This window comes from Borostomias antarcticus, assembly GCF_949987555.1.
Source record: "Borostomias antarcticus genome assembly, chromosome: 1".
Taxonomy (NCBI): domain Eukaryota; kingdom Metazoa; phylum Chordata; class Actinopteri; order Stomiiformes; family Stomiidae; genus Borostomias; species Borostomias antarcticus.
The window spans coordinates 55,086,114-55,100,015 of NC_140234.1; the positions used below are offsets into that span (position 1 = coordinate 55,086,114).

General features: G+C 42.1%; 2 protein-coding genes and 1 long non-coding RNA gene across 3 annotated transcripts in view; all 3 read right to left on the reverse strand.

The window, feature by feature from the left end:
• The window catches only part of rpa1 (replication protein A1), a 47,768-nt gene extending 40,819 nt beyond the window's left edge, over positions 1-6,949 (reverse strand). The window contains exons 1-6 of the mRNA XM_084444507.1: positions 6,738-6,949; positions 6,282-6,332; positions 5,684-5,762; positions 4,735-4,843; positions 4,473-4,561; positions 2,703-2,771 (exon numbers count right to left, since the gene is read on the reverse strand). Coding sequence (XP_084300633.1) covers positions 2,703-2,771; positions 4,473-4,561; positions 4,735-4,843; positions 5,684-5,762; positions 6,282-6,332; positions 6,738-6,770 — 430 coding nt within the window. The 5' untranslated portion in view covers positions 6,771-6,949. The remainder of the gene's footprint in view (positions 1-2,702; positions 2,772-4,472; positions 4,562-4,734; positions 4,844-5,683; positions 5,763-6,281; positions 6,333-6,737) is intronic.
• A 1,323-nt stretch (positions 6,950-8,272) lies between these two features.
• LOC311316839 lies at positions 8,273-8,873 on the reverse strand. The gene is made up of 3 exons (XR_014630729.1): positions 8,778-8,873; positions 8,534-8,574; positions 8,273-8,319 (listed from the first exon to the last, which is right to left on the reverse strand). It is a non-coding gene; the product is annotated as an uncharacterized lncRNA (long non-coding RNA).
• A 1,161-nt stretch (positions 8,874-10,034) lies between these two features.
• serpinf2b (serpin peptidase inhibitor, clade F (alpha-2 antiplasmin, pigment epithelium derived factor), member 2b) lies at positions 10,035-13,711 on the reverse strand. Its single transcript, XM_084438295.1, has 9 exons — positions 13,405-13,711; positions 12,689-12,830; positions 12,450-12,521; positions 12,012-12,297; positions 11,730-11,873; positions 11,434-11,622; positions 11,146-11,288; positions 10,764-10,968; positions 10,035-10,609 (listed from the first exon to the last, which is right to left on the reverse strand). The coding sequence occupies exons 3-9, from the start codon at positions 12,504-12,506 to the stop codon at positions 10,221-10,223; spliced, it is 1,413 nt and encodes a 470-aa protein (XP_084294421.1). The 5' UTR covers positions 12,507-12,521; positions 12,689-12,830; positions 13,405-13,711; the 3' UTR covers positions 10,035-10,220.
• Between the last annotated feature and the right edge of the window lie 191 nt (positions 13,712-13,902).

Consider the following 13,902-nt stretch of genomic DNA (forward strand, 5'->3'; position numbering starts at 1 on the left):
AGTTGGATAAACTGAAGAAGTTGGAGACTGTGCTGGAGCACTGCAGGTAAATTATATATACTCTCGTTTATAGTATGTTTGTAAAGTGATAGCGCATACTCTCTACACCCCTTCCTCCAGTACTTAACCCCACCACTCCTAAAGGGAACAGGTACAACGTGGCCCATAATCGCACTAGAAATATCGTGGAGCGCACCTTTGGCATAGGCTACTGAAAAGCCGGTTCTGCCGTTTGGTCCGCAGTGGAGGAGCACTACTACACAGCCCAGAGAAAGTGGCCCAGATTGTAGATGTCTGCTGTATGTTGCACAACATTGCCAAAAGCCATGGATTGGAGCATGATGCCATGGAAATGGAGAATGACAGGTCCCGTGTGTGGCAACAACCCAAGGCTGTATTCAACAGAAACGTTTGCCACAGAAGGCACATTCATGTCTGATTTGGTAAATAAATTACATATTTTCGGGGGGAAAAAAGTGTTTATCTTATTGTGCGCCTACCTTGTTCTGCAATTGGTTGGAGGGATTTATACCCGGGTATTCCAGTCACCTACTCATGGCAGAAAATAAGCTGCACCTGGTGCTCAATACTGCTTAGAGGAATTTCTTCCACCGGACCCTGACCCTCTGTTTTGTTTGACAAGGTTTTATTATAAGCCAATTTTTCTTTTGTTCTTCGCCTTATACATTTCCTTCTCTTAATTTCATTGGTTGTTCTTCTTGTTTTACTAACATCATTGACTTTCTTGCAGATGTTGCATAGTGTTTTTTTTGTAATATTTAGATTTCTTTGCTGTAACTCATCAAAATGTTAATTTGCCTCTTCCACTAACACCTCTTATTCCACTGCTTCAAACTGCTTTTGCACCTGCAGCCCAAATCCTCCATGGCGGAAACTATGGAAACAAAGCCCTAATTTAAATACAGCTTTCTCCACCATGTTTGCACCTGTTGTCGTTCACACAATTAGTCTTAGTTGATCACCCGCAAGATGTACACCAACGAGACGTGCAATCTGTTAGAATGAACACTCAGTTTAGTACTCTTTATTTGGGATCTTATTAAATCAGGCCACTAGTGTGTTTTTATACTGTGGCACACATTCACCAAAATTTGACCAGTGTAACATTTGCTATAGGCAATAGCATTTGCCTATACCAGGGGTATGTATTCAAATACAAATCCTAAAGGTCCACAACTGTTTTCCTCTAGAATTAAAAGGTTGTTTTTTTAAGAAAACAATTATAATACAAATCACCATTTCTCCATCAACCCCCCCCCCCCCCCCCCATAAGAAAACTAGAAAAAACGCGTAGCGGCTAAATGCCTCCGCCCAACAATGCAAGTTGCAGTTAACCTAACTAACCCTAACCCTAACTAACTGCTAACCTAGCCCTAATGCTAGCTAGCTAATGCTAACTATAATGCTAGCATTAGTGTTAGAATTAGCATGAGCTAGCTAGCGTTAGCATTAGTGTTAGCTAGCTAGCATTAGCTTTAAAAAGTGTCTTTTGTGATGTCATTGGGACCTTGACCTTTGAATACAAAAATCTAATCCAATTAATCTAATGTCCAACTGGACATTTTGGCCAAATATGTACAAATTCTGTCAAGCTGTTCTTGAGATATTGTGACCAGCAGGCCAAACACACCTTTTGTGAGGCCAGTGACCTTTGACCCCCACAATGTAATCAGTTAATCCTTGAGTCCAACTGGACATTTTACCCAAATATGAACAAATTCCGTTAAGCCTTTCTTGAGAAATTGTGTTCATCAGGCCAAAAACATTTTGTGAGGTCACAGTGACCTTGAACTTTGACCCCCACGATCTAAGAAGTTCATCCTTGAGTGCTAATGAACATTTCTACCAAAGAGGAAGAAATTACGTCAATGCGTTCCCGAGATATTGCATTAACAAACATTGGACGGAAGGACGGACGGCCGTACGGACGGACAAAGGTGCATCAGACCATTTCAAGTCCTATCTCCTCCTATCCTCTCCTGTTTCCTCTCCTCCTGTCCGATTTCATCCCATTGGTTTTTCTGGTTCTTAGCTCTGAATTCTGAGGAAAGGTCGCTTCAAAATGACTTTTGTTTCATAGTGGCATTTCAAATGCCACTTCACAAGAGCTACAATTTATTGGCATATGGTTTGGTGCTCGTTGGTGGGAGGATGAAGGCATATTTTCCGATCCATTCATCTTTGAATTGCCTATTTTCACTGCCAACTTTTCTTTTGGCCACCTGTGAACAACATGCCATTTTAGCTACAATAGAAATAACTGAGGCTAAAACTTGCATCAGGCTAGCTCCTGCGCTGTCAACTCACATGACCCCAGTGTTGCCAGATCGGATTGACAATTTCCCAACCGCCCAATGTCATCAAAGGTAGCCCACATTGACGGAAAACCTCCCAATCTGGCAACACTGCCAACGCCAACCTCTCAAAGCAGAGACCATTCGAAGTGCTGCTTGCAGAGGAGAAAGCAGAGAATTTTGACTCATTGCATCTCGGCGATGTCTCCGAAATAATATTATGAAAAGTATAATTTGGTCAGAGTCTGGATACAGTTATGGTTCAGTCCGGATGGATGGCCTATACCATTTGGACAAGAGCATCAACGTGTTCAGGCCCTGTTTCATCAGGCTGCCATTACTGGCTATTTAAAAGCAGATCATGAGGAAAGGGGTTAGTATATTCACCATCATTTCCATTCTGGGGCTGCAGAGGGCGTGATGAGGTGGTGGATGACTGGGCGCCTTTACCTTGACCTATATAAAAAATTAAAAATATATATTTATAATAATAATAAATGTACAGGCTGGTCAGCAGTCTAGACTCCACAGTAATGCAATCATACGGATTTCAAATGAATGCAAAAACCCCACTTACAAGGACGAACTATGCCTTATGAACATCTAAACCTCTAAGCCCTAAATCTGTTTGCTTTACCACTGAATAACTACACCATAAATGAGTAACCCTGTGATGATGGAGATTGGATTTCCTAGTGTAACATGCAGGGCTTAAAAACGAAATTATTTTTCAATCGGTTCGCTCCGAGCAGAACCAGCATATTTAACGTTTCCGTTCTCGTGTTCCGCCACCAACATAGCGTTCCTAAACCGGTTAAGAACGAAAAATAACGTTCCGTTCACCGTTCCGGGGGTGTTAGCCTATTAAGACTCTATAGGCCTACAGTATTTCTTGTAAGGTAGGCTATAACCTAATCAACAAGTCTAGGGTTGTGGTGGCCTTATTGCCAACAATATTAGCCTTGGTGATGTGTGCTGTAGTGTAGCCTTGTTGATTATTTTACAAGAAATACGCAACATTAGTCCTATTCCCGTATGCCCTTAATCCACACCGTAAACTATGCACAGGTCTATCTTAAGTCATCATCATAGCTCATCATCCTTTTAAAAATATTTTCTTGTACTGTTGCTGCAAGCTATTTTATTCTGCGCCTGTAGGCCTATTGTTTGTTTTTATTTCGTTTTATGTTATTTATAAATAATTAGTCACCTCATTCATTCATCTGCGCAATCCCTATTGTTTATGCTGCGTTCCTTTTGTATGGGAGCTCCGGATTTGGCGCCTATACACCTAATACGTACAGTAGCCTATCGTCTGGCATCCGCGGTCTTTAATATTATAGTCATTTAACTTATGCTATTCAATGATCAGGGTTGCACGGCACATTGTCACTAAAGTGTGCTCATATTAATTAATGTAGCCTAATCATTTGGTTTGTGAAAGTCAAGACGTGACGGAAATCTGTGCAACAATAGGCTACGACTAGATTTTAAGAGGCGCGCTCGCTTTCACAGCCTAATTGCCGAGTAGAACTCTGAAGGAGGCAGACCATTAAATTCGCAAAACATAGGTTTATGCATACTAGTATACATCCAAGCAACTGTACTCCGTGTTTTAAATAGCCAAACCATACTTGGAGCGAGATGCGCAACGAGTGAAAATTGGCTTCCGCTGAATGTTGGTTATAAAGATAAAGGAACTTTATTGCAGACACGCAGGTCCATATAAGGCTATGGTGTTTTGTTGTAATATCTAAATCTCTTCATTTCGCTAAGCAAGCATTTAAGATCCTGACTGTGAAATAACAGATTTAGGGGCCTAGGCCACATTACAAAAACAGGACAAGATGTAGGCTACAAATTTAATAAATTTAATTTAGCCTATTCGGCCATAAAAGGCTCAGCTTTCTTCTTTTTTTAAATAATTTTAAAGTTATATAGGCCTACTACAAAGAACGAAAAAATAACGTTATTAACCGGTTTTAAAGATTTCAAATTAACGTTTCTGTTCTGGAACATTTAAAGACCATTTCGTTTTCGTTCCCGTTTCTGTTCCTCGTAAAATACCGTTCGTTTTCGGTTTTCGTTTCCGTTCCTTGAACCGGTTCGGAGCCTTGGTAACATGTGCAACTCATTTGCAGTGTCTCAAAGCCTGACCTTCCAAATAGGCAGTTGGTTCTCCGATCTTCCCACCGACTTCTTCAGCAGGCATCACCACCTCCATGTCCAGAATGACCACCACACGCCTGGACAAACCACCACCACAACAGTACACAACAGGGCCCCATAGGCATTAGATATTAGATAGCACAATATGCATATGTTATGTAACTCAAATATACATGTGTGTTTGTGTGGGTATGTGTGTGTGTGGGTATGTGTGTGTGGGTGGGTGTGTGTGTGGACAGAGGCAGTATACCGTCCATCCTTGAGGACGTTGGTCACATTCTTTTTCAGAACACAGACACAGTTGGGTGCCAGGCGATTGTCTTCAGCCATGGGGTTGAGCTGGGTGGAGAGCATGAAGGCTGCAGGGAGGCAAAGGAATGACAGGAGAGATGCAAGAGATGTGAGAAACGGAGCAATCCTAAACATGGAGCTGAGAAAAAGGCATTGCTTATTCATGAACTTGCATGTCACGACATTTCTTAAATCCAGACAAATTAAAAAGAAAGAATGACCCCCCCCCCTTTGATGATTTCCAACTATATATTCCTTTTACTGAATCGTGACTACCTCCTACTGGTCTGCCCCAGGCCATTTGGAAAATAGTACAAAAGCTGGCCTACTGGCCAAAGTCCAATATAGTTCAATACGACCCACACACTGGATAAATATTCATCTTTTTATTCAAACTTCAAAAGATGATTGCTTTAATGCTGCCAGATGTTCTGGTTCTGCCTTCCTCAGCGGCTGCATCATCTACACACTCCAAAGCCCCCCTGTTGCTTAGACCAACTATATACTCTGATATTTTCTGGTTGAGGAGACCATAAGGGAAGTCCACAAATATTTTTAATTGGTCTTGTTCTCTTTGAAGCATCCCTCTAAAGGTAACAGCTGGATGATACCGACTTTGAGGAGACTAACAACGGGGAGCAATTATTCAACAGCAAGCACCTCCATCAGAACTGAATATCCTTTTGTCTCACTCCTCATTGTAGTGATCACTGAGATAATTGGACCCGTAAGGGCGAACAATTAGCTACAAAATGCATATTATGGTCTAAATATAATAAGACTATATAGTTTAAGTTGTTCTTAACATGTTGACAAGTAATGTATATCACACCTATCACTATGCAATCATATCACAGTTAGGTAGTAGCTGCTTTTATCCTGTGGACAACATCCATACTCCTACTCACAAGACATTGTGTGCAGTCCATCACTCATCATCAGACGGAACCGGGCAGTTCCATTTCCTCCATCAATCTTCCGGATGTTCTGAAAGAGGATAAATTAGTACACCACAAAATAATGTAACGTTAATCACAGTGTATGATGGTGAATGGAATTGTGAACCTTTCTAATGTGGCATCCCATAATCACTTGATTTCAGAGTTTAGCTATTAAGCCATTAGGCAATTTATCTCAGCTTGGCTTTGCTATTAACGTTACTGCGTCAAACACAACATTGTCAATCTTCGGAACTGTAATGGTGCGTTCGTTTATAACTGGGAGGTGGCAAATTGCGACTTGCTACTAGGAATGATTAAATAAAACGCTGCATGAACTCGCACTTCCTCGTCGCAAATTCAGATATGTGTCTCAGCCTCCAGTTGCCGGCTGGTGTCAATATCATATCATATCATCATCGTATCATTCGCTATAGCTCGAATGCACACAGGTCGGAGGTAGGTATTTTGCGACTTGCCACCTCCGACCACAAACGAACGCACCATAACTACCGTTATTGCTAAGGAAGAAACCATCTAGCTACTACAGCAATACAATAATACTCACCACTAATTGAAGCACGGGGTTGTTTATTTCACTACTACCTTTGGTTAGAGCCTGTTGGAAGAGAACGAGGCGTCAAACGTACAATGTCCTATTTAGATGCATCCTTCCTAGCTAATGTGAGCTAGCTTAGCCTCGCGTTACCAGGCTCTCCTCGGGGAGAGCTAGCATTCAAGCTAGCGTCTCCCCAGGCACATCATGACCATGGACATTATACCCTAGACAACAAAAGCTAGTTAGCAAAATCAAATTGCTAACGACTTGGCAGCTTAATATCTTGGGTGGGGAGTAAACGAAAAATAAATAAGGATTCAAATGAAGTTGTTTGCTGGCGCCGAGTTAAACAAAGGGTCCCTGTCTGGCAGCTTCTAGCAAGCTAGCGACACAAAGCTAGCTGGAAAACGTCAATGTGGTTTTAAGTTAGCTAACGTTAGTCTATTATGCACGACCTCAACTTACCGCTATCGCTCCTTCTGACAACTCGATAGTCATGTTTGTGTTGAGTTTATGTTCAGGATTAACAAAAATTGGTACTGTCAGATCTCACAGTAACGTTACTAGCTAGCACGTCCCAATGTTGTGTTGTCTATGAATGGCGCCAACTCAACTTCCTTTCGCGCCATAGCGCACCAATGTCATAACCAGGGTTGCCAGGTTTGACATATATTGGAGCAGGATAATATAGCACCGAATGAATATGGGATGTTTGACGACACTGCATACACAGCAGATGGGTGAGGGAAATGTTTGGTTTGTAATGGCAATGTCGCCAAAGATCTACTTTCTCTGTGACTGAGCAGTGATACACACAAATAAACATGTTTATTAAACCTGGCAATCCTGTTTAAAACGTCATTTTATTGACTTGCCACTCAGTCATCAACCCTCCCTTTACTACGGTGGCCATTTTAGGACATCCTCCGGAGTCAGATGTCAGACATCACCTAGATATTGTCAGACATCAACTAGAAATTGTCAGATGTCACATGTGTGTCAGATCACCTAGATATATGTCAGATATCACTTAGATATTTTTCAGATGTCACATAGCCTAGATATCACATATATAGATGTCAGGTAGACCTATCAGATGACAGGTATAATCAGATTTCTGGCATCAGATGTCAGGTATCAGTTGTCAGATGTCAGGTAGTCTCTCTCCAGACTGAATTTATTAAGTTGAATCGCTGCACTCCACATACTACATAATAGAGTCTCTGCCACTTTGCCGCCCAAGCCTGTATTCTGAGGTTGTATCGACGGTTCAAAATTGAAAGAGTGACAGGTATCAGTTGTCAGATGTCAGGTATCACTTGTCAGATGTCAACTATCAGACGTCAGATATCAGTTGTCAGATGTCAGTTATCAGTTGTCAAGATATCAGATGTCAGGTATCAAATGTCAGATATCAGATATCAGATATCAGATGTCAAATAACATATGTCAGGTATCAGATGTCAGATATCAGATGTCAGGTATCAGTTGTCAGATGTCAAGTATGAGTTGTCAGAAGTCAGGTATGAGTTTTCAGGTTGTCAGATGTCAGGTATCAGATATCAGGTCTCAGAGGTCAAGATATCAGATGTCAAATAACAGATGTCAGGTATCAGATGTCAGATATCAGATGTCAGGTATCAGATGTCAGATATCGGTTGTCAGGTATCAGTTGTCAGATGTCAGGTATCAGATGTCAGATAACATTTGTCAGATACCAGTTGTCAGAGGTCTGGTATGAGTTTTCAGGTTGTCACATGTCAGGTATCAGATGTCAGATATCGGTTGTCAGGTATCAGGTGTCAGATGTCAGGTATCATGTCAGATAACAGTTGTCAGATACCAGTTGTCAGACATCAGGTATCAGTTGTCAGATGTCAGGTATGAGTTGTCAGGTTGTCAGATGTCAGGTAACAGTTATCACATGTCAGGTTGTCAGAGGTCAAGTATCAGTTGTCAGAGGTCAGATATCAACTGGCTCTGACCCGAGGGGGCGTAGTCTCGCCACTATGCCATTATCCACGCCACAAACCTCACAACTCGGCCCCTGGGTCAGAAGACACTGAGATTACAAAACAGCAACACACACCTTTAATGTAAATGTGACTTATGGTTAGTATTTTTCTGTCGGCCTCAATTATTCACCTGTTTGTAGATCACATTAGAACATGAAACCCAATATAAAGTTAGGCTACTAGTTTAGCGTTGCAACCATACAAATTAGATAAATTTGCCCGCTATTAAATTACAGATTTACTTACCACAGTTGCTGTTCACGTGTGACATGATGGTTGGTTCTGCACTGCAACCACAAAAACTAAATTACATTTTACTACAGGACCACAAACAATATGGTGTGGTATGTGAAGCTATCCTTTCTACAGTACAGTAGGTGATGAACCATCCTTTTGTAGTAACAACTAGTAGCCTAGTAATTTTCAAAGCCTCCTGCCAGTGTTAAAACATCTCCCGTGACCTCCCTCAAAAAGCATAGAAGATGTGTACCTGAGGCAGCTGAAGAAATTCAACAGGTCAAAGGCAATGATGGAGGATGGACTCTTCTACACCTCAGTCATCGGGTCCATCCTCACTCCTCCATCAACATCTGGTTCTCCGCCGCAACAGATAAAGACAAGGCCAGACTGCAGTGCATTATCCGCTCTGCTGAGAGGGTGATTGGTTGGAAACTGCCATCCCTACAGGACCTGCACACCTCCAGGGCCCTAAAACGGGCCAGAAAGATTGTGGCCGACCCCTCCCATCCCGGCCATGGGTGTCTTTGAACCACTCCCCTCTGGCAGGAGACTGCGGCCCATCGGGACCGGGTCCACACACAACAAAACCAGCTTCTTTCCCACGGCCATTAGATTCATTAACGTGTCCCCCCACGACCCCCCCATTGACGCTTTAACTTTTGCACCACTTGCACTCAACCTCTGATAGTTCCACATCTCTCAACGACACACAGATATAAAACATCGCTCATCTATCACACCACACTCTGCACACGCTGTAATACACAACCACACTCTATTCTGTATATATTGTTCATTGTTCAATACAGGATGTCTTGTTCTATTAAGTCCCATCTCATGACATATCACAGCTCAGGAATGGAACATAAACGTTTACGTGTAGCCTACAGATGGTTCACCAGCATACCAACTACCCTTGATCTGAGACAGATGGGTATGACAATCACCTCTTGTGACAAAAACTAAAAAGGCTTCTGTTCATCAAGGATCATCTACCAACTGAGCCAGAACAGGTATTCCATCAGACAGTGCCGAAGAGGCAGATGTTTCAGTCGAAGCAGTGTCGTTTCCTGAAAAAAGTGGGGTTTATCTAACAGCAGATCAGCTTTGCAGAAATGCTGCCATCTTGTGACTTGTTAAATTTTAATATGGCTTGTATTTCATGTTGAACTGGCTATAACCTATATTCAGAGTTCTATAATACTAGAAATATTTATAAAGATAAAGAAAATGGGGGAACATAAAATATGATAGCTGCATTTTTGTTTTAGCACATTTTGAATCTATAGTATGTGACTAGAATAATCAATCTGTAATTGAAATTAAGCCACTGCAAGAGAAATATGACCCATGAGCCGCATTTCTTTTTCCCATTAAATATGAAGCAAATGTGTTCTTTCAGAAACATATTCCAGAAAGACTGATAATGAACAGACTTAAATGGGGCAATATACAGTACTAAGCTTAAGTTTAGTGTAGCCTATAAGAAGGGGGACAAAACAAGAGAAAAGCTTCAGTTTATTTATTTATTTTTGACACCTTTGTTTTTGTTTTGTTCCTAGCTGATCATTAAGGCCAACTTGTTCAGATATGCCTACATAACAGCCTATCTGAATGACTACCTGAATTTGGTTAATTCTATCAGACAGCAGTGCAGTTCATGATTGATTGCGGTTCATGATTGGGATTCAGTTTACTTAGGATCATAAGAGCGAGCGGCAGAATTTTTTTCAGAGACGACCTCGACTTGATCCTTGCTGCCATATCCTCCACCCTTGCTGCCATATCCTCCATCCTTGCTGCCATATCCTCCATACTGTAAGACTGGAGCTTCAGGATTGGGGTTGGTGATGACGCCCAGGAAGATTGGTGCTTGTGTCTCATCATCCATGAGGGCAAAGAAGAAGGGCTGGTTGAGACTGAAAGAAGGGTTGGAGCGGGAGATGCCCACAGACGTAGCTGCTGATGCCTCGGCTCCCTCCTCATTGATCTCAAAGCTAGACTTGTGCTGCACACTGGACACCAGCAGGGATCCCTCTGCTATCCCTGCTAGGTTGGGACCAGTAAACAGCTCTCCTAGACCTGAGCACAGGGGGTTAAAAGAGATTAGATGGAGCTTGATTCAAAAGACAACTTCTCTTTGCCAGCATAGCTCCCATGTGTACTCATTCTGTGAATCTAACTGTACAGAAACTGCATTGCATTCATTTAGGTTTTTCATGGCTTTCCCCCTTACCCATGCTGGTTAGTGTCTCCTGGAGCTCTTGACTGTACTCCAGTTTGAACTTGGGAAGTTTGACTTGCATTGCCCTCTCTTTGGAGAGGCGGTCATAAAGGTCAGAGATGTTCAGCTTAGCTGCAAGGGCAGACACATTCACCTTGCCAGAAGTGGGCAACACCAACAGCAGGCTCATCTGCTTCTTGAATCTAAAACGAGCCACCTGTGCAGGAGAAGCAGGGATGGCACCATCAGAAGTATGAAACAGTAGTGTTAGTTTATCAATTCAGGTTAGTAGCCAGTGAAGAGATGACATTAGGGAGACTGAGGAGGACAAAATAGTCTAAGTGCAATGGTCATGTGGCCTCCCACAAGGGTTGAGGGTGGGTAAGCATTTCACCTGAGCATCGAGGTCATTGTCAATTAACAGGCTCAATGGGTGTTTGGCACCTTCCATCATGTCAACATCGACTATGTGATTTTCATCAATATAGAAGACTCCTCTTGAGGTGAAGCGGGGGTCAAAGCGATTTTTCCATTCTCCTGTAGGAGACATGGGGTGGTGTTCACTGGTTAGCATTACTATCCATGCGTCGAAGAAAAGCATTTAAAACAGACTACTAATGCAGGATAGAGAAACCTGTAAATTGAATGTTTACCGTCATGTTCAAACATGTACATACTGTACCTTTGAAATGGACAGCATTGATGAGCATAAGGACTAGGTTGGGCGGTAGGCTAGTTAGGAAGTCTGTCATGTGTCCGTTTGTGGCCTTCTCTACCCACTCATTGACCTCCTTCAGACCTTCCAAGGCCACTGGCTCCGAGTCATAAATTTTCATAGATTCCCAGACAAACTTTGGCTTTGCCTGAAACCCTAAGACATCAACACACTTATAGGCACAGATTCTACTTTTACCACTGCTCTCTCATTCACTTGAATCACTATATAATCCAGAGTTCTTTGAAGAGGACAACGCTAACCTGGTTGCAGGAGGATACGAGTGGCTACTTGCAGGTCATCATTTTTGAGCTGGAGCAGTAGGTTGTGCAGAGACTGGTGATAGCAGGGCAAAATGTTTTCATGGAGATGATGCATCAGAAGCTTTTTGGTTTCATTTGCCGCACCTGAAAAAAAGAAAAGAAATGCAATGTTCCACTCATATCAACAGACCCCTCACAGCAGAGGTAAGTTTCAGTGTTATGTACTGTGAAGTACCAAAAGACAGTGAAAAGACAAAGAATCAAACATGGATGTCTTCATACCCAGAGCCAGCTGGGAGAGAGCCAGGGTTATGCTGAGAGGGGAAATGATTACATTGGGCTGCTTGGGTGTTGTCTTCAGGTTCTCCAAGACCTGCATGCCCAATTTCAGGATGGCTTTGGCTAAGACCTTCTTGGATTTAGGACTGCGACCCAGTTCCTGACAATCCCCCTCCATCTCCTCCTCAGATAAGCCCTCACTAGTGCTGGTTGCATTGGTGCAATGAGACTGTAGTGTAGGAGCTAAAACCATAGGTGGAGTTGTACTTAGGTCAGGTGCTTCCAATTGCTGTTGGAGAGAACGAGATTAGATTAGATTGATAGAAAGTAGACTAGAAAAGACATACTGTAATGACTGCATGTGGCTTGTATACACTATGACAGTAATACAGTAAACATCCATCAGGACAATCATGATCCATATCTTAGTAAACGCTTTACAGTCTGTCCTTCTCTGCATAGACAGATCAACAGGAGTGCAAGGAGATGTAGGTCCATGTCCAAACAGCAAGCCTGAAACATAGCAGAATCAACTATGATGTGTGGCCAACTCAGTTGTACAAAATACCCAATTAACTTTGCAATGTTACAAAGAACACAATTTGCATATCCACATTAGAATCACAGAGATGATACCTTTTTGAACTTATTTAGCATTTTAAGCATTTCAAATCACTCACCTCTAAAGTTTCAATCTAAACGTAATGTGTAAATGTGTCCTCCAGAAGTAAGCTGTTCTCTCCTATCAGCTTCCCTCTCTGTATGGCTGCAAGAGCCTCTCGGTATGACTGCAAGAGCTGGGAGGTTTTTGATAGAAAACACCTGAGAAATTGACAGAATATAAATTTTGATTGCTCCAGAGAAGCTGGGGGCCTGTGTCTGTACTCTTGGTTTAGAGGAGCTATTCTCTACAACACTTAATTATCAAATCCGAACGGTAAGCTTATGTGATAGATGAGCCTTAACACTTAAAAGCGCTTTTGTCTAGATTGTACATGATTGACCACAGGTGTCCGGTCCTGAGATTTACCCACCTGGAGGCTTTCTCTCCAACCCTAATTTAGCACACCTGATTCTACTAATCAGCCAGGTCCTAGAAAGTCCTTAGAATTATAATCAGCTGAATTAAGGTTACCAAGATGCTGGATCAAAAGTGTGTACAGTTGCTCTTGGAGAACATGAAAACCAAACTGCAAGATTTCACAACGATCAATGCTCTTTGAAATGTGAATGTGAAAAGCTTTCCAGAGTTATAATAGGCTACAAGATGTCAATCGGAATCCATTACTTTTAGCTCAGCATTCAATCCATTTAAAACTAAGCACATAAATCACAACCAGGACATTTAGCCCAGCTAATGAGTCACATGAAAATAAAAAGATATATTAAATCTTACCTGGTTTTGATTAGATAATGAAACTTGCTATCCTGTCTAAAAAGGGGGATGCCCACAGTGAATGTTGGATACCAGAATTCTCTTGTGCAAAAGACTGGCTGTTGTTCAGTGAGCAGTTAAATTTCAACTTCCATTGATCTGTGCCTCATATAGCCTAGGTCACTACTTGTTTATAAATGTAAACACAGACTGACTCAGGGTCAAACACTGAAGCCCAATATTCTGACTGCTGAATGAGACTGATATGGTTTGGTCAATCTATAGCATGACACATCTACAGCACACCTCTATGAAGCAACGTGTAGTTTGACAGTGTGTTATTTCTCTGCAGGGGCAAATAAATAAATTCAGATGACAGCAGCACACAATGGGGGTGATATCACTGGGAGTTTGCCAAGCAACTCATAAGGGCAGTCATCTAAAATTTGGCAATCGAGCAAGGCTATTGGTTATTGCAGGGAATCATGTGTGTGTCCAACTTGACCTGCGCTTATACGC